Below are 21543 nucleotides of genomic sequence, written 5' to 3'. Positions count from 1 at the left end.
ATATTTTTTTTAAGTAGAGGCCCTAGAGAATAAAATGGTGGGTGTTGCAATTTTTTATGTCACCTGATATTTGCGCAGAAATTTTTCAAACTTCAAAAAACCTTTCCTATTTTAATCAAGTTTAGTGAATAAAACAGAGAATTTAAGTGTGGTACTGTTTTTATCTGATAGATTCTTAGTGAGCTAAAGAGATGTAATGCTTCCTTTCCTCTGACTTCGGAATACATGACAGCCTTAGGCACCTTTCGCACGGACGGCTGTTTTGCCGCAGTTAAAATCATGTAAATGTTCTGTGAAATTCAAGGCTCCAGGCACTGCGATTAGCTGCATTTGTACATTGCGATTACGTGCGGTTACATGCGCCCGCGTTTAGCTGCGGTAGTCATTCCCATAGCAACCCTTTTTATTTTTTTGATTATGATGTGCTTCCTGTTGTTCTTTTTTTTCTCATGCTGCTATCCGCAGTTGACACAAAAGACTTCGATTACCTGCGATTATGTGCATATAGCTGCGCTAAATCGTTCCTGGACGCATTCAATTTTATTTTTTCTATTCGCGCCAAACCGCATGTAACGAAATCGCAGCTAAACGCTGTGTGTGAATCGGGCCATAGGAAAGCATTGTGTGCTTTTAGTTGCGGTAGAAAACTAGAAAATCCGCAGCTAAAAGCACCATTCTATCCGTCCGTGTGAAAGGGGCCTAACACTTTTGGACCTAACCCTTTCATATTCTCTTTTTGCATTTTTTGTATACACTTTGTATTTACCTTTGTAGTCTTGTACAATTTTGTATCTCTTAACTTTGAAATTAATAAAAAGAATGAAAAAAACAAAACAATAAAAAAGCCAGATTGTTGGTGTAGTATAAAAAATGTTACGTCGAGTAAATCGATACCAAGCGTGTCACACCTTGAAATTGCGCATGCCTGTGGAATGGCGACAAACTACGGTAAATTAAATTAAATTATCCATTGCCAACGATTTAAACCAGTTTAGAGTGGCACTGGAAGTCTGGTGTGATAATTATTGCTCTCACTATGTCTTTCCGGTGATAACTCACATATGTGATGCGATCGCCATTTCCCTTTGGGAACTACGTGTGTGCTCACATTTGTGTGTGAGCATGGGGGGACGGGGGCGCTTTAAAATGTTTTATTATTTTATTTCTATTCATTTTTTTACACTGTACTTTTATATATTTATTTTCTTTACATCAACTCCATTGCTATCACAAGGGATGAACAGTATCCCTTATGATACCGTAGCATGGCCCATGGCAAGTCCTCTTTTTGAAGAGATCTGGTTTGATCGGCTGGTATACAATTTTTGTCACAGTTTCCATAGTTCAGTTCTAGTCTCTTTAACCCTTTGTCTACCAAGGTACTTTATAAACATTCTGGTATTTAAAGGGTTAAAACAAGTTAACAACTACTGCTGATGCTTTATTCATTTTATTTTATTTTTTTACAGCCGACTCTGAAATCTCAAGTGTGCTTGATTAGCTGCCTACTGCTGTCTACTAGGGCAGGGAGACCTTGGCGGTCTAATAAACTGCTGATGTCTCCAAAAAGAGGACCGGTCACACACCTATGCTTTCCACATAGGGGACTTGTTAGATTCCTTGTAGAGCTGCACGATTCTGGATAAAATGAGAATCAATATAGTACTTTAGCTTAGAATAAAGATCACAATTCTCGGCGTAACATCATCTTTCACATTATACAAAAAAAAATGGCTGTTTTTTATTTCCTCAAAAAATTGCGTTTGAAAGATCGCTGCACAAATACAGTGTGACATAAAATATTGCATTTTGTTCTTTAGGGTCTGTGCTAAAATATATATATATATATATATATATATATATATATATATATATATATATATATATATATATATATATATATATATATAATGTTTGGGGGTTCTAAGTAATATTCTAGCAAAATATACTGATTTTAACTTGTAAGCAACAAATGTCAGAAAAAGGCTTATGCCGCATACACACGACCATTTTTCATGACGAGAATTTTTTTTTTTTTTAAATTGGTCGTGAAAAACGATCGTGTGTAGGCTCCAGAGCATTTTCCTCGACGAGAAAAATGGCCATTAAAAATTTAGAACCTGCTCTATTTTTTCTTGTTTTTTCCCCGTCGTGAAAAGCGGTCATGTGTACGCTTTAACGAGGTGGGAAAAAAACGTGCATGCTCAGAAGCAAGTTATGAGACAGGAAATTGGCATAAGCAGCCCAAAGGGTGGCGGCATTTGAATGGAACTTCCCCTTTATAGTGCCGTTGTACGTCAGCGCGCTTTGCTCAAGCATTTTTTTTTCACGGTCGTGTGTATGCAAGGCAGGCTTGAGAAGAATCATGTCAAGAAAAAAACGCAGGTTATTTTCCATGACATGAATAACGGTCGTCTGTACGCGGCATCAGTCTTTAAGTGGTTAAACTGACCTCATTTGCAGACCGAAGTTCATCCCTTTGATCTGTAAATGAACAAAAAGATACAAAGATCTCTCTTTTAGCGCTTGTTGATAGACATTGCCGGCTGTTATTTGTTTTGTTTTTAACAGATGTGAGCAGGGAAACTGCTCTTTACTTGTTACGTGAATGGTGGAAATGCTGGATTAGGATCGTGTGGGGGGTTGATTCGCGATCGCAATTTTTTTACCGATTAATCGTGCAGCTCTACTCCCTTATGATTGCAAAAAAAGTTAAATACAATAAATAAAATGTTTATAATGTTAATAAAAAAAAAAGTAAAAACACACATCTAGCCTGCGTACAGACCCAAATACAAACACAAGCATCGTTTGCAGTGATGCCTTCATGCACATTTCCATACTCTAGGGTCATAGTTCACGTTTAACTTTAAAATGGGAACATGTAAAGGCTTTTAAAGCATTGACTAGTAACAATTTTGGGTACCATTGTTTTTCACAATTTCATGGGTGTGCACAATTTTAAGGCCTAACATGCTTTACATCCTAATTACTCAACGCAACCCTATCTAAAAATTGGGTATTATATTGTATTTTGTGTGTGATAAAATTTGTATTTTTTTCCCTGACAATATACATGTGATAAACAGTTGTGCAAGGCAAAAAAAAAAAAAATGCAGCCACCATTTTATTCTCCAGTGCCTCTGCTGTAAAAAAAAACCTTAAAACAATTATAAATCTTTCTAAGTTATTTTCTAGCAAAATTGTTTAAAAAGTGCCCTGGTAGAAAAGTGATTAAGGAGATTGTAGAGCTTTTTGTACAGGACCTTTAATATTTATCCAGTGAAGGTTTCTGTCTTACTCGTTCATTTTTAAAGTGCTCTTTACTTAGAGTAAGGTGTCACATGACGTTTTACTGCGGTAAGACGCATGAGGTTTACAGCAGGAAACTGCAGTAACGGATTAAAAAAAATGCAACCTTTTTCTTTGTGGCACTCACATTGCTGAACAGTTCAGCCCTGTAAAAGGAAACCCAGCCTAGACTTTCTTGCAAGGTGATAGGACATATATATATATCTCTAATGCCGCGTACACACAATCGTTTTTTGGCATTAAAAAAAAACATAGGCCCGGATTCAAGAAGCAATTGTGTCTGCGTAACCATAGTTACGCAGCGCCATTGCTTACTTGCCCCGGCGTAACGAGTTCTCCTGATTCAGAGAGCTCGCTACGCCGACTACAGCCTAAGATATGCGTGGCATAAGCCTCCTTATGCCTTCATATCTTAGGCTGCATTCTTGCGATGGCCGTTAGGGGGCGTTCCCATTGTGGTCAGTGTATAGTATGCAAATTGCATAGTAACGCCGATTCACAACGTTACACGAGCCCTGCGTACGCAATTTACGTCGTTTCCGTACGGCGTGTTTAGCGTAAGGCTGCCCCTTCTAATAGCAGGGGTAGCCAATGCTAAAGTATAACCGTCGTTCCCGCATCGCGACGTTTGAATTTTACGTAATTTGCGTAAGTGATTCGTGAATGGCGCTGGACGCCATTCACGTTCACTTTGAAGCAAATGACGTCCTTGTGACGTCATTTGCCGCAATGCACGTCGGGAAAGTTTCCCGACGGAGCATGCGATCTACGATCGGCGCGGGAGCGCGCCTAATTTAAATGATTCCCGCCCCCTACGGGATCATTTACATTAGGCGCCCTTACGCAGGGAAAGTTTACACAGCGCACACGCAATTTACGGAGCTACTGCTCCGTGAATCGCGGGTAGCGCAGGAAATTTGCGGGGGCGCAGGGCAAAAACGCTGCCCTGCGCCTCCGTAACAAAGGGGCAAATCTACCTGATTCCGGGCCATAGTTTTTCAGCATGTCCAAAAAACAATGTTTTTCCAACTTCATCATTAAAAACGATGTTGCCCACACACCATCGTTTTTGAAAAATGATGAACAAAGCACAGTGACGTCCAACACGTACGACGGCACTCTGAAGGGGAAGTTCTATTCGCCTTTGGGCTGATTTTAGCTGATTCCTTGTTAGTAAAAGACGATTTGCGCTTTTTTGTCTGTTACAGCGTGATGAATGTGCTTACTCCATTAGGAATGGTAGTTTTACCTGAACGAGCGCTCCCGTCTCATAACTCGCTTCTGGGCATGCGCAGGTTTAAAACTTTGTTTTAGCCCACACACGATCATTTTTTACAACCTGAAAAACAAAATTTTTAAAAACGACGTTTAAAAAATGCAGCATGTTCTAATTTTTTTTTTGTCGTTTTTTAGAAGTCGAAAAACGATGTGAAGCCCACACACGATCATTTTAAATGACGTTTTTAAACTTAGTTTTTTTTCATGCCGAAAAACGATTGTCTGTACACACGATCGGTTCATCTGATGAAAACGGACCGATGGAACATTTTCATCGGACGAACCGATCGTGTGTGGGCCCCATCGGTTTTTTATCCATCGTCTGTGGGGAAATCCATCGGTCAAAAATCCACGCATGCTCAGAATCAAGTCGACGCATGCTCGGAAGCATTAAACTTCATTTTTCTCAGCACATTGTAGTGTTTTACGTCACCGCGTTGGACACGATCAGGTTTTTAACTGATGGTGTGTAGGCAAGACTGATGAAAGTCAGCTTCATCGGATATCCAATGAAAAAAAACATCGGATTATATTCCATCAGATATCCGATCGTGTGTACAGGGCTTAGGATTACCAGCCAAATCCTCGCTGACAGTTTTGTGTGCTGTTCTGTTGTTTTTTTGCACATCAGTCTATTTTTATGTCTTTATTCTTTGTTGAACGTAAAAGCATTACGTCAAAAAAATGTGTTGTTTGCAAGCTTGACAATGTGCAACAGCACACATTTTTTTGCAAGAACAGTTTTTGAGATCCTATCTGTCATTTGGGGCTTATTATGGGACATGTTTTTTATTGAGTGTTTGTTTGCCCTGGTGGTTAATCTACAAACAACAGCAATGATCTAAAATTATAAAAACACATATGCACACATTTTATAGTAATAACAGCAGTTACATACAGTGGAACTTAGGCAGAAAATTAAGTCTTGCTAGGTCTCTTCAGGTTGTTCCTTTTTGCAGGTATAACTATGTAAAACATAAAAAATAAGTATCTACACTGTTTAAAATCCAGTAATACATTGTCTCACCCTGCTCTGCACATGCTCAGTTGCTCTCTATTTTTTGGCACTGCTGAATTTGTAGAGGCGGATCTGCTGACAGCCATATAGCGGAACTAAACCCTCCTATCCTTTATAGCCAAGGAAGCTGCTTCTGTTTGATCTGAGACTGCCATGGTGATGCACATGTGATCAGTTATTACACCAGCCATTTAATAGTTTGACAGTCTGAGGAAACAAGCAAATGTGACATTTGTCAATCCCGGCATTCCAGGAATGTAACCGGTAACCAGTTTTTAAAAAACCCATTCATGATCAGATTTTTCTAAAGATTAAATTCACAGATCCCTTAAAGTAACAGTAAACACTGGTTTAAAAAAATGATTTTGAGGTGTACAGTCTTGACTCAAAAAAAAAATCTATTGTTTCTCCCCCAAATCTCTAAATTCCTTTTTTTCTTGCTGATGTGATCTGACTTCCAGTTAGAGGGTGGCTGTATTTGTTGTCCATGGTCTTACTGTATGTAGGAATGTAGCCACCTGTTTCTTTCTTGCTCCAGAGATGGACTAGGGACTATAGACCATGGGCGGCCCGAGCATTGTGGGTGCATGGGCGCCGCCCCCCTAAAACACCTCCGCCGCTCTCCCTATCCTTTCAGGACGCCGGGCACATGAATTACTATGGCAGGGATAGGCAGGGGGTGTGTATTTTGAAGCACCTGATTAGAGCCAGAGGCTCCAATAGGCTTCAAAATAGGATGGGCTCGGGGTGCAGGAGCCCACCCAGGTGTGTTGCAACAGCAAATTAATGGGGGGGGTTTGAGGTGCTGCGGGGGGGGGGGTGGGGGGTTCTGTTTGTGTTTAATTAGGGCAATTACTTTTTTATTTTTTATTTCTAGTATAGAGTATTACAGCCAGATATATTATATTTTGCTTATTAGTAATATTTGCTTATTTGTAATGTACTGAACATTCCTCTTAGGTACGTTTTAATATGACCCTTCTTTGTCTTTATGTAGCTCCTTGCAAAGAAGCACGTGTGGATGATGCGGGTTTGTTGTTTTCTGATTCAAGCTACTGGACAAAATATTTATTACCAGATGAAGAATCTGAGCACCAACTTCCAGCTCCGCCAACTTCTTGTAACCAGGAATCCACTTTTCCACCTAGGGGGAAGCCCAGAGAAGAGATCCTCTTTCACCCATGCAAGGGTAAAGGTATTTCACCACCTTTGGTGGAGGCCAGAGAAGGGATCCTGCTTGACCTATGGGAGGGTAAAGGCACTCTACCACCTCAAGGGTTGGTGGTAGAGTGCCAAGAAAACCTGCTTGACCTATTCCAAGGTGAAGTTCATATTCCAGCACCTCAGGAGTTGCCCAGAGAAGAGATCCTGCTTAACCAATGCAAGGGTGAAAGCACCTCACCACCACAGGAGAAGCCCAGAGAGCAGATCTTGCTTGACCTATGCCAGGATAAAGGCACTCCACCACCTCAGGAGTTGCTCAGAGAAGAGATCCTGCTTCACATGTGTCAGGGTGAAGGCATTCCACCACCTCGGGAGCTGCCCAAAGAAGAGATCCTGCATAACAAGGGTGAAAGCGCTCCACCACCTTGGAATCTGCCCAGAGAAGAGATCCTGCTTGATCTATGCCAGGGTGAAGGCACTCCACCACTTCAGGAGCTGCCCAGAGAAGGGATCCTGCTTGATCTATGCCAGGGTGCAGGCACTCCACCACTTCAGGAGATGCCCAGAGAAGGGATCCTGCTTGACCTATGCCAGGGTCAAGGCACACATACTGTGTGCCAGGGTTGTCAGGGCAAGGAGCATGGAAGTAAAGTAATACCATCAGAGACTGCAAATGAGGCATTACATTGTAAACAGCAGCAAGATACTCCAGTGATTGTCATAGAGCATTTAGATGACGTGTCCACAGATTTAGAGACTTCTGGGTAAGCTATGTAACATTGGAGTAGTACATATAACTGATATGGCAGCGTGTAATTATTCAACATGTTTATTGGCATGTACAAGAAGATTTGTCACCCTATCTTCTGTGAGGAAGTGATAAATTAATAATGTAGCTCCTATGTAGCATCAGAGGCGTAGATATACTGTTTTATGACTTAATGGAAAATGTGAAATGGTCCTTTGACCTGAATTCCAAACAGATATAAAACAACCCCTAACAGTAATAATTTTATTTATTTTTTAAATTCAAATAGTTTAAAAACTAAATGCCAGTTTAGCTCTGTAGCATACACATGTGCTGACATGGAACATAGTTATAGGAGGAGATGGCAGAGGGATAACCACCTGAGTCTGCTGCTTTTGTGACTCATAAAGAGGACTCTATTAGACCAGCGAGAAGCGCACATTACATGTTTCGTGAATTAAAAAATAAAAAAAGTTTATATAATATAAAAGATGATGTTACGCCAAGTAAATAGATACCAACATGTCGCGCTTTAAAATTGTGCACACTCGTGGAATGGCTCCAAACTTTGGTACTTAAAAATCTCCATAGGCAATGCTTTAAACATTTTTACTGGTTACCACAGGGTTTGACAAATTTGCTTGGAGCCAGCTAAAAAAGTTAGGAGCCAGAAAATGCGCCCGTCCCACTAAGCTCGCGCGCAGAAGCAAACGCATTCGTGAGTAGCGCCCGCATATGTAAACGGTATTCAAACCACACATGTGAGGTATCGCCACGATTGGTAGAGCGAGAGCAATAATTCTAGCCCTAGACCTCCTCTGTAACTCAAAACATGCAACCTGTAGAATTTTTTAAACGTCGCCTATGGAGATTTTAAAGGGTAAAAGTTTGTCGCCATTCCTTTAGCGGACGCAATTTAGAAGTGTGACATGTTGGGTATCAATTTTCTCGGCGTAAAATTTATCTTTCACAATATAAAAAACATTGGGCTGACTTTACTGCTGTCTTATTTTTTAATTAAAAAAGTGTATTTTTTTCCCCCAAAAAAGTGCACTTGTAAGACCACAGCGCAAATACGGTGTGACAGAAAGTATTGCAACGACCGCTATTTTATTCTCTAGGGTGTTAGAATGAAAAATATATATAATGTTTGGGGGCTCTAATTAGAGGGAAGGAGATGGCAGTGAAAACGGTGAAAAACACATTAGAATTGCTGGATTGCTGTTTTACTTGTAATGCCAACGGCTACCACAAGATGGCGCCAGATCACAGAAGGAAGCTTAGGCCTGCAGAAGGCCGCAAAGCCGCGGCCTCAATTACCTGTGTCTCCATGCGCCGGCCGGCAATTAAGGCCGCGGCTTTGCGGCCTTCTGCAGGCCTAAGCTTCCCCGGGTGCCAGGTCACTATTTCTTGTCAAAATTGCGACCGGGCACCTGGATATTGTCGAGCCCTGGGTTACCAGTTTAGAGTTAGAGTAGGTCCAGTGCTAGAATTGTTGCTCGCACTCTACCGCACGCTGCGATACCTCACATGTGTGGTTGGAACGGCGTTTACATATGCGGGCGCGACTTTCCTGTGTGCATTCACTTCTGTGCGCAAGCACACGAGGACGAAGGTGCTTTACATTATTTTATTGTTTTACTTGAATTTTTAATTTCTTTTTTGATCACTTTTATTTCTATTACAAGGAATGTAAACATCCCTGAAGGACCCCACATTTCTCCTCCAGGCTGGAAAGCATCAGATCAAAAAAATGAACGATCCAATGCTTTCCAGCCGAGATTTGTTTACATCCGCGGCCCGGACGTGACGTCATAACGTTGCGCCCGAGCTTCCGTTCGTCAGAGAGATGACTGGTTTCTATCCTCTTCATCCAGCGGCGGCAGATTATTTCTCTGGGTTACCAATGGCACAGGCGAGCCCAGAGAAGCACCGGAGGGCGGGTTGTCCTCTCCCACCGCCTGTAATAATGATCAACTGGCTGAACTGCTGCTATGATCATTCTTGCGGCGCACAGAATCGCCGGCTGAAGAAAAAGATATCCGAATGATGTCTGCAGCTACAGGCATCATTCAGATATCACCACTGAAAATCAGACGTCATATGGCGTCCTTGGGCTGGAAGTGGTTAAAGTGGCTCCTCTCAGATTAGGTCTTGAGATCCTAATGCACATAGAAAAAACTAACACAAGAGGGCGCCTCCATCTAGACGTAGCAACTTATTTTACCAGTTGCGGACCGCTTGCCGCAGTTTTACTGTTGCAGGTCGGCTCGGCTGCGCACAATCACGTAATATTACGTGATCTTGCATATACGCCCCTGGTGCCAATGCGCATTCTCGGCGGGCGTGATCACCGCCGGGCACCCGCGATCGCTCGTTACAGAGCGGGAACCGGGAAACACACAGCTCCCGGTCCTTTCATGGGGCAGAAGGGAGTAGCCGCTCCAGGTGGGAACCCAGATGAATATCCTCCGTTGCAGACAACTCAGGTGCAGGCAATGCACTTAGCAAAGCAGGAACAAAAATTGTTTCTGGACAGCCACACTCTGAACAAGTTGTTGCCTTTATTAAAAAAAAAGGACAGCCCTACAAGTCACAACAACATAAAATAAAACCGGACTGCTGACGCGTTTCGCACTGAAACTAGTGCTTAGTCATAGCTATGAGTGCGGCTGTCCAGAAACAATTTTTGTTCCTCCTTTCATGGGGGAGAAATGACTGATCGTATGTTCATACAATATATGAACAGCGATTTGTCATTTCCCCAAGTCAGTCCCACCCCCCTTCAGTTAGAACACACCCAGGGAACATAATTAACCCCTTCCTCGCCCCCTAGTGTTAACCCCTTCCCTGCCAGTGACATTTTTACAGTAATCAATGCATTTTTATAGCACTGATCGCTATAAAAATGCCATTGGTCCCAAAAATGTGTCAAAAGTGTCCGATGTGTCCGCCATAAGGTCGCAGTACCGATAAAAATCGCTTATCGCCGCCATTCCTAGTAAAAAAAAATAATATTAATAAAAATGCCATAAAACTATCCCCTATATTGTAGACTTTTGCGCAAACCAATCAATAAACACGTATTGCGATTTCTTTACGAAAAATTTGTAGAAGAATACGTATCGGCCTGAACTAAGGAAAAAAAATTGTTTTTTTATATATATTTTTGGGGATATTTATTACAGCAAAAAGTAAAACATATTCGTTTTTTTTTCAAAATTGTCGCTCTATTTTTGTTTATAGCGGAAAAAATAAAAACCGCAGAGGTGATCAAATACCACCAAAAAAAAGCTCTATTTGTGGGAAAAAAAGGACGCCAATTTTGTTTGGGAGCCACGTCGCACGACCGCGCAATTGTCAGTTAAAGTGACGCAGTGGCGAATCGCAAAAAGTGGCCCGGTCATTGACCAGCAAAATGGTCTGTGGCTGAAGTGGTTAAAAAGCATAAAAGACAATAAAAATGCACTCACTAGATAAAAGTAGATCAAGGCTTGTCGGACCCATATAGACCAGCAAAGGATAACCATGAGGCTGCAGGGCTCAGCAGGCATGTGGCTAGTAGAAGCAGAGTTCTTGAACGGTGGAAACTCTAATCTATTCAGCCAAAAAGTGATAATTGTGCTCTAAATTCTCTTGCTTTGACCAATGGGAAACACAGAAAAGAGAGAATCATTATTGAAGACACCCCCAAATCAGATGTGTTATTTTTTCATTGTTCCTGATTTTCTCTCGGCAGCTCTGAGGAGGTTACCTATGTGGAAGCTGTGGCCAATGCTCAGGATGTGGAGGCGGCTCGGTGTTTGGCAGTGAAGCTCTTCCACCTGGATGGCTTTGACAGATCTCAGGTTGCTCCTTACCTTCAGAAAAAGTAAGTATTCAGTCCGCAAAAAGTACATTCCTACCATTTTGTCCTAATATATCCTTATGACTTGTGTACACGGGCATTGTGGTCAAACTGTGGCTTTTACATTTGACATCTGTGTCCCCTTTTAAAGTGTTACTAAATCCACAACAGTAAAATCAGTTTGTAAATGTAGAAACACATGCTTGTTATACTCACTGTAGAACCTAATGGGTTAATCATCTGCATTGTGTAAAACGGCTGTATGATCCTGTCTTCTCTGATCCTCCCCTTCTTCCACTGTCCCCAATCCATCTGCTGATAGAACAGAGCCTTGGGGGCAAGCTGCACATGCTCAGTTTAGTGTGTATTGCTAGAGAGGTTTTTTCTTGGGAGAGTGTATGTGATCGGCACAGGGCCAATCAGCACTGTCCAGACAGAGGGTCAGGGATCCTGCAGCCTCATAGGACAGTTGGGGGAATGAAAGCTCCTCCTACAAGCTTTAACCAGACACTGATAGAAGTCACAAGACCGCTATATACTGCTGCTCAGAAAAGGTATTTAGTGGTTTAAATTTACTATTTTTTTTTATGTCATGTGACAGTGGCACTAGTATACAGCACTGACCGATAGGTGGCAATGATGAGTTGTGGACTCTCAGTATTTATTTATTTATTTATTTATTTATTTTTTAACTTAGTTTTTTTTTAAATAATTTGTATTTTTATATTTTTTTTTTACAATGCTTTCTTTTGGGGGGGGGGGGTGTAGTGGACAGTTTACAATGCTCAGTTATGAATGGACAAGTCAGTGATCACTCAAAAAATGATAGCGATGGTAAATTACATATTTACCGGCTCCTTTCACCGCTCTCCATCCTGAAAGATCTGGTAAGGAGTGGTGCAGGAGGACAGGGGGAGGAGACCGGAGGAGTACACAGGGGAGCGGGAGGAGGATACAGGGAACACTCAGAAACGATTGGTGTGGTGGTGGGGGAAGTTATAATCACTGATCTCCCTCAGAGTTTAGACGTTTTGATCTTGAACATGCCTACTGTTTTGTTTTTGTTGTTTTTTTATATTCATTATTTATTTTTCTTGATGTCTTTTGTAGCAATGATTTTAGTGCCATGGTGGCTGAGGAGTATCTTTCTCTCTTTGAATTTAAAGGGAAGACCCTGGATGAAGCCCTCAGGTACGTAATGTAATCATATATAGCATAAAATCCAAGGGAAGGGGAAGGTGGAGTTACTTAAAAACTGTTGGGGTTCGTATAGGTCAGGCTGATTTTCTCAACTTTCCTAAAGACATATAAGTAACCGTGTCTGTGCTGATGCTGATGCTTCCTCACCCCCCAAAACATGTATAATTACCCCGCCATGCTTTCTTGCCACTTACCTAGCCCATGTTAATGGATAGGGGGCTACTTTGTAAAAAATAGCATGTGATCTGCCCTGTGTGACAGTGCACAGGCCCAATAACTGTCATGCGGGGTGCCATGGTGTCATCTCCATGTCTATGTTCCAACATCAGTTAACACTGGAGCTTTGATAGGTGAGGATGCTGCAGCAGGGAGGTGGCGAGGGTGCAGAGCTGGGTAAAAGTATACATGCCTGGGGGCAAGGACCACGGGCAGATATGGTCACTTTGTTTTTCATGGCAAAAAGTGACATTGTCTCGTTAAATGATATATTTTATTTTAAAGCATTCTATACCAAGTGGTATATTATACCCCTTTATGTTTTTTTTTTTTTTTAAACGGTTCCTTAATTTTAAATAATTTATTTGATTGTATAATTTATAGTAACCTGAAGTCAACCATTTGGGGGTACATGTACCAGTAGCCAAGAACCTGTGGCCTATTTTTGATTTTTTTTTTTTTTTTTTTTACATAAACTGGAACACTGCTGGTTTGTACTATGGCCTTGCAGTGCTGTAGTACTATGCCTTTTTTCCTTAAAGCAGTATTAAACCACACCAATTTTTTTATAATTTTTTTTTAAACCCTGCAAAGTAAAGGCATAATGCACCTTAGAATGAAGCCCTGCAGCGCTGTGCTGTCAGCACTGACAGACTCTTCTATCTTCACACAGTCTTCCTTCCAGGTTTGTGTCCTCTGGCCATCTGATTGGCCGTGCCGCGATGATGTCACTCCCTGTGCATGCACGCAGGAGTCACAGACCACGGCACAGAGCTCTGAAAGGATGGCACTGGTATACTGTCCCTTCAGAACACATGCACCAGTGACCTCACTGACTGCATGAAGTGTGAATATCTCCTAAACCAGAGGTCTCCAAACTTTCTAAACAAAGGGCCAGTTTAATATCCTACAGAATTTACGAGGGCCAAACTGTGGTCATTGGGAGTAAAAAGTATCCTGGCATCAGTGGGAGTAAACAATGCATCTTTGGTAATGGGGGGGTGAAATAGCGCCCTATTGCTGGTGTCAGTGGGAGGAATAGTGTCCCATCGTTGGTGTCAGTGGAAGAAATAGTGCCCCATCACTGGTTTCAGTGGGATTAATAGTGCCCCATTGTTGTGTCAGTTTGAGGAACAGAGCCCCATCATTGGTGTCAATGGGAGGAATAGTCTCCTATGGTTGGTGTTAGTGGGATTAATAGTGCCCCATTGCTGATATCGATGGAAGAAATGATGCCCCATCATTGGTATCAGAGGGAAGAATAGTGTCTTGTATCATTGGAAGAAAAAGTTCCCCAAGGGCCGGATAAAGGCAAGCAAAGGGCCGCATTCGGCCCCAGGGCCACAGTTTGGAGACCCCTGTCCTAAACTATGCAGGTTTGGGAGATATTCATAGTACCTTGTCCTACAGATAAGACTTATTATAGGCTTACATTTAGGTACAAGTTTACAGAAAGTGTTTACTTCCACTTTAAATATCTTAATAGGTTTTAGATTCTAGAAAGAATTACGAATACTTGGTGAGGAAAGGGGAGGGGCATTAAAAGGTAACACAAGGATTTATGTCTTATATCAGGGGTCTCCAAACGTTCTAAACAGGGGGCTTCTTCATTTTGTAACATTTCAGATGTCTTCTGCATGAGTTGGTATTGACTGGGGAGACTCAGGAACGAGAGCGAGTGCTGTACCATTTCTCCAAACGCTTCCATAGCTGCAACCCCAAGGAGTACAATTCTGCTGGTGAGAGACAGATCTGTCCCAATTTAGTATGCAGCGGCTGAAAGTTCAAATCATTCGAGAATGAACAACTTGTGTTCTCTTTCAGATTCGGTTCACACGCTTACCTGCGCCCTCATGCTGCTTAATTCAGACCTGCACGGGCAGGTACGTTTTTTTTATTATTATTTAAAAGAACTTATGTTAAGCTGAACTTGATTGACCTACTTTTTTTTGTTTTAACAACCATTTAACTGGCACCCACTTTGTTTTCTTTGGCCTTGTCAAATAATTATAGCTATTCCTGGCAAATACTAGAAAAATATATTGTATTAGCAAAGTGACCCTACCAGTTAATACACCAGTTCATTCCATGTCACACATTCCTAACGTGTAAGTAAAGTCAGAGTAGGAGTACTGCCAGCCCCTCTGTTATACCAAGGCAGGGCTCGACAAAATCCGGGCGCCTGGTCGCAATTGCGACAAGAAATTGTGACCTGGCGCCCGGGGAGGCGAAGGCCTGCAGAAGGTCGCAAAGCTGCGGCCTCAATTACCGGCCGGCTGGTAATTGAGGCTGTGGCTTTGCGGCCTTCTGCAGGCCTTACCTTCCTTCTGTGATCTGGCGCCATCTTGTGGTGACCGTTGGCATTACAAGTAGCAAAACAGCAGTTCTAATGGGTTTTTCACTGCCATCTCCTTCCCCCTAATTAGAACCCCCAAACATTATATATATTTTTTATTCTAACACCCTAGAGAATAAAATGGTGGTCGTTGCAATACTTTCTGTCACGCCGTATTTGCTCAGCGGTCTTACAATCGCACTTTTTTTGGGAAAAAAATACATTTTTTAAATAAAAAAATAAGACAACAGTAAAGTTAGCCCAATTTTTTTTATATTGTGAAAGATAATGTTAAGCCGAGTAAATTGATACCCAACATGTCACGCTTCAAATTTGCGTCTGCTCGTGGAATGGCGACGTTTAACAAATTCTACAGGTTGCATGTTTTGAGTTACAGAGGGCTAGAATTATTGCTCTCGCTCTACCAATCGCGGCGATACCCCACATGTGTGGTTTGGATACCGTTTACATATGCGGGCGCTACTCACATATGCGTTCGCTTCTGCGCGCGAGCTTGGCGGGACGGGGCGCGTTTTCTGGCTCCTAACATTTTTAGCTGGTTCCTAGATTCCAAGAAAATTTGTCAAACCCTGTACCAAGGTATACCACGCAGTGTAAATGTTTGTTTAAAATTATGCCAATAAATACCTTATTTCACATCGCCTCTGTGCGGTCACGTGATCTCTCACAGCTCTCCTCGCCCGATCTAAGAGCTACAGCGGGAGGGGCCGAGATCCCCCTCTGATGTCATACGGGTGGTCACGTGACCGCTGTACTGTCCTCTGAGCTCCTCCTGCTGTCCAAACCTGCCTAGCCCTATGTGAAAAAGTAATTGCCCACTAAACCTAATAACTGGTTGGTTTTCAGCACTAACGAGGGTGCGTTTCCCTACGCACCAAACGCCACTGGTATAAAACATAAGCTTTATTAAGGATTTTTTAATTGTATATAAACAACAGTGTGTGTGTGTGTTTTTTTTACTTCAAGGGAGAGTCAAATTGTTCAATCTAATTCTCCCTTGAAGTAAAAAACACACACAGTTGTTTTATATACAATTTATTAAAAAATCCTTAATAAAGGTTACGTTTTCTACCAGTGGTGTTTGGTGCGTAGGGAAATGCACCCTCTATACTGTTAAAAAATTTTGATTGCCACAAAGGTAATAATTATTGTCCTCATATAAGGCATTTGTTGTAACTAATAACTGGTTGTGCCACCCTTGGTGACGCCAACTGCAAGCAAGCATTTGCAATAACTGGCAATGAGTCTTTCACATTGCTGTTGAGGAATTTTGGTTCATTCTTTTTTGCAGAATTGTAATTCAGACACATTTGTGGGTTTCCCAGCATGAACGGCTGAGTCATGCCACAGCACCTAAATCGGAAGTCCAAACTTTGACCACTCCAAAACTTCAACTCCTCGGCACCGAGCACACGCAAATGTGCGACCTATAGGCGGGCCAGGCCTTAGGCCGAGCAACTGTATATTTGCGTGTAATAGCGCCCATAGAGCTGTGCCAAGGACATGCTCCCAGCACTGTGGGCAGCAGCTCATGGAAAGCTCCCGATCTCTGCTTGCGATCAGGTGTTTTCCGATCAGGTAACCACCATGACTGCCAATCACGGTGGACACATGGACTCAAGCTCCGCCCGGCATTTCAAACCCCTAAAGGGCCGACGGGAGCCAGCGCCAAGGGGTTCATTTTGTTTGGTTTATTTCTGAGCCATTGAGAGCTGGACTTGCTGGTGTGTGTCGGATCATTGTCCTGCTGCATAACCCAAGTGCGCTTGAGTCACTACCTGATGGCCAGACATTCTCCTTCAGGATTTTTTGGTAGGGTGCAGAAGTCATGGTTCCATCAACTATGGAAAGTTGCCCAGGTCCTGAAGCTGCAAAGCAGCCCCAGACCATCACTACCACCACCATGTCCGACTGTTGGTATGATGTTCTTTTTATGAAATGCTATATTAGTTTTACACCAGATGTAACGGGACTCACACCTTCCAAAAAGTTCAACTCTTGTCTCATCAGTCCACAGAATATTTGCACAAAAGTCTCGGGGATAATCCAGATGTTTTTTGGCAAATGTGAGACGAGTCTTTGTGCCCTTTCTGGTCAGTAGTGGCTTTGGCCTTGGAACTCCCATGGATGCCATTTTTGCCCAGTTTCTTTATTATTGATGATGATGATCTGGGTTCTTTCATGACCTCCTGAATGAGTAATTTTGGTAGGCCGGCCCCTTCTGGGAAAGTTCACCGCTGTTTCAAGATTTCTCCATTTTTGGATAATGGCTCTCGCCGTAGTTCACTAGAGTCCCAAAGCCTTAGAAATATATTTGTAGCCCTTTCCAGACTGATGCATGTCAATTTCTTTGTTTCTCATTTGTTCTTGAATTTCTTTAGATCGCGGCATGATGTATTGCTTTTTTAGATCTTTTAGCATGCTTCGCTTTGTGAGACTGCTTCTATTTATTTAAGCGATTTCTTGATACAACAGGTTAGGGGGGGGGAGGTGTGGTTGGTGTATGCCATACATCAACCACACACCCCCCCCCCCCCCCCTAACCTACACTGTATGGGGTTGGGCAATTCCTTTTTCACACAAAGCCAGGCAACAGCATTTTTCACTTAATAAATGAAATTATAATTTGAAAACTGCATTTTGTATTTACTTGAGTTATCTTTGTGTAATAATGACATTTATTTGATGATCTGAATATGCAAAAAAAAAAAAATCAGGGCGGGACAAATACTTTTTCACAGCTCTGCACATGCTCACTTGATCTCTATTTTTTGGCACTGTGATGAAAATGTAGAGGCCGATCTGCTGACAGCCTAAAGATTTACTGCTGCTCTGGGCTTCAGCAAAATGGCTGCCTCGGGTAAGCAGAAACACGAACAATGCTGGAGACAATTTACAGCACACACTAACTTTGGTAAAGATAATTTTTTTTTTAGTTACGTTTTAGGGGTAAAGTTATGCTTTCAGCATCTATGACAGCACTTTCAATGGCAGTTAATGAGCTGATACACAAGTGGAAACAGTCTCACTCTGCAGGAGAGCCTTCGCAACACCAATTGTAACACAGAAAGACACTGGATAGGCCAGTTTTTCCTGGTACTTTGGATTTATAATATGTACTGCACCTGTTCTTTGCAGAACATTGGAAAGAGCATGACAGCACAGGATTTCATTACTAACCTCGAGGGCATGAACGATGGCGGCAGTTTTCCACGGGAGCTCCTGAAGGTGTGTCTCTGTTTATGACTTTCCCTTAATGAGATAACAATAGTAGGCTGTATAGTAACTCTTTGAATAAAGAATGTTATTTATGAATGTGTTTTCCAAAGTGTGTATAATTTGGTAGACTCATTTATGGATTAAGTAAAATCAATCAGTGAACTGTTAATGCCATACATACAGGAAACACTTCAGCTTTACTCATTTTACCATGATCCATCTTAAGCAGACTTCTTATAGTGCTTCTGGATAGAACCTTAGGTCACATGATCCACTACTCAAGTGTAGTGTGTACCATGGAACACAGACTCACATTAACCACTTAAGACCCGGACCAATATTCAGGTAAAGAAGGACCAGGCCCCTTTTTGCGATTCGGCACTGCGTCACTTTAACTGACAATTGCGCGGTTGTGCGACGTGACTCCCAAACAAAATTGGCGTCCTTTTTTTCCCGCAAATAGAGCTTTCTTTTGGTGGTATTTGATCACCTCTGCGGTTTTTATTTTTTGCGCTATAAACAAAAATAGAGCGACAATTTTGTAAATTATGCAAAATTTTTAACTTTTTGCTATAATAAATATCCCCCAATATCCTCAGTTTAGGCCAATACGTATTGTTCTACCTATTTTTGGTAAAAAAAATCACAATAAGCGTTTATCAAATGGTTTGCGCAAAATGTATAGCGTTTACAAAATAAGGGATAGTTTTATTGCATTTTTAATATATTTTTTTTTTTTACTACTAATGTCAGCGATTTTTTTTTTCGTGACACATTTTTGTGACAATGGGCTATAAAAATGCATTGTTTACTGTGAAAATGACAATTGCAGTTTGGGAGTTAACCACTAGGGGGGGGGGGGGCTGAAGGGGTTAAGTGTGACCTCATATGTGTTTCTAACTGTAGGGCGGTGGGGCTGAACGTGTGACGTCATTGATCGCCTTTCCCTATATCAGGGAACAGACGATCAATGACAGTGCCACTGTGAAGAACGGGGAAGGTGTTTTTTTTCACCATGGGTCTTCAAACTACGGCCCTCCAGTTGTTCAGGAACTACAATTGCCATCATGCCTAGTCATGTCTGTGAATGTCAGTGTGCTACAATGCCTCATGGGATGTGTAGTTCTACAACAGCTGGAGGGCCGTAGTTTGAGGATCCCTAGTTTACACACACCTTTCCCCGTTCTTCAGCTCCTGTGACCGATCGCGGGACTCCGGCGGGGATCGGGTCCCGCACGACCCACGGCTGGGCACTTAAAGAGGACGTACAGGTATGTGCTTGTGCCCAGCCGTTTCATTCTGCCGACGTATATATATATATACACATACACACACACACAAACATTTATATATATTATTAAAGGGCCCAGAGGTCCCCAGATGGCAACCCCCTTTTTAAAAAAATATATTTTTTTTATATATCTTTTGTGTAATTTGGGAGGAAGGCAGTGCAATTAAGAGGCAGGACTTCTTCTGAGACCTGATGCTTACTAATCACTTCCCTACCGACTCTCATACACTGCACTGCTGGCCTCACATCTTCTGCCCCCCTTTAAACAGCTTGCAGGTGCTGCAAGCTGTTTAGAAATGGACTCCAGAGTCTTTCTTTTGAGTTTGAGAATGAAGTACTATAGCCTGGCTACTGGTTTACAGGGTACACCCGTAGAAGGGGCTTGTATGCCTACATGGGGATGCACCAGTGTTCCTTGCATTCCCATACTAGCAGTCCCTTTGATGTCAGTGGCACCCAGTGGCTGAACGGATACATCTGCTGCTCCAAATTTGACAGCTGTGCAGATGTACGGCCCCAAATGCACACTGTCTGCATTCAGAACTGTGCTCTTTACCCGCATTGAGGTCAAATTGGAAGCAGTGGCTGTATTTGTGCGGCCGCTATGTCATCATTTACAATAATAGGGCTGCCGGCACAGAGATGCACAGAACACCTGTGCATACCTATATGAGCAAACACGCCCCTTACACGGGTGAACACTCTACTATGCCCCTGTGATCAAGGCCCAAGTGTCATTTAGATGGATAATGACAACGACAGATTTAAAAAGTTAGGATGAAAATTTTAAAAGACATGCAGGTGATTTGTAAACTCTGAATCAGGCTAAGTAAAGAATAATCCTATTTGAATAGGACTAATGTTTAACTGTATTATATGTGGTCCGGCATATTTTTGGTTACTGTTCCTTTTCAGTATACCATTTTAGCAGTCACATGATGATTTATTCTCTTTCCTTTTTTTGTAGGGTCTGTACCACTCCATCCGTGTAGACAAGCTGGCATGGGCCATGTAAGTTAAACTGAGCAATCTGTCTTTGTTTGTTTTTCACCCACTGATATTCTCCCTTACAATATGTTTTACTGTTTTTGCCCTTTATTATAATAATGCCTTGTGTGCCATTCTCCTAACAGGAGTGAAGAGAAACAAACGAATGTCCTTGTTGCAAAATCAGAAAATCTTTTGTCTGTTCGCAAAAAAAGCAATCCTTTTGTGGACCTGCCAGCCCCAGACCCCCAGGCCCCAGTCTTCAAACAGGGGATGCTCTGCCGCAAAGTACATGCAGATATCGATGGCAAAAAGAGTAAGTATAGCCCCTCTGTGCTTGTACATGCTTTTGGGCATAACTCATTTTCAAAGGTCAATCATACCTCAGCGCTCACTCCGATACTTATGGTATTTCTAGCAATGCTGCTCTCCTAGAGCGCGGAAACACCAAATCGCTACAAAGAAAAAAGGATGGCGCCAAGCCTTAGTGCATTACCTTCAACACAAATGACAGCTCTGAGGAAGGGGGCTTGCATCCCAAAACGCGTCAGTTTTCCAACCGCAGAGATTTGTCATCCTTGACACTGTAGTTGTGTATGACATGCATTTTGGCTTCTCATGTTTGTGAGTATATGTTTGGCGTTTTCAATAAATAATTATTGGTGTAGAAGGTCATGCGTTTGCGCCCTCCTTTTTTTTTTTTTATTATATTTTTTTATATATATATCTCACCTTCTGGCAGGCTCCCTTGCAGAATATTCACAGGGAACAACCTTTTTCAATCTTTGGTCTTCATCCTTCGTGAGATTTTGTTTGTAAAAAAAACCAAGTCCAGGATTTGAAAGTGCTGGGGAGCAGGTACCTTACTCTCCTTCTCCCAGTACTGCCCCCACATACATACTGCTTG

The 21543-nt window shown here is 42.1% G+C and overlaps 1 protein-coding gene across 4 annotated transcripts in view; it reads left to right on the top strand.

The window, feature by feature from the left end:
* Positions 1–21543, top strand: part of LOC120933038 — a 120378-nt gene that overhangs the window by 74346 nt on the left and 24489 nt on the right. For all 4 annotated transcript variants that reach the window (XM_040345984.1, XM_040345981.1, XM_040345983.1 and 1 more), the window contains exons 4-11: positions 6606–7536; positions 11260–11391; positions 12478–12558; positions 14410–14522; positions 14608–14666; positions 18278–18367; positions 20617–20660; positions 20783–20952. In XM_040345984.1, the coding sequence (XP_040201918.1) occupies positions 6606–7536; positions 11260–11391; positions 12478–12558; positions 14410–14522; positions 14608–14666; positions 18278–18367; positions 20617–20660; positions 20783–20952 (1620 nt within the window). The remainder of the gene's footprint in view (positions 1–6605; positions 7537–11259; positions 11392–12477; positions 12559–14409; positions 14523–14607; positions 14667–18277; positions 18368–20616; positions 20661–20782; positions 20953–21543) is intronic.

Source organism: Rana temporaria, chromosome 3 (genome assembly GCF_905171775.1).
Source record: "Rana temporaria chromosome 3, aRanTem1.1, whole genome shotgun sequence".
Taxonomy (NCBI): Eukaryota; Metazoa; Chordata; class Amphibia; order Anura; family Ranidae; genus Rana; species Rana temporaria.
This window is presented reverse-complemented; position numbering and strand designations above follow the sequence as displayed.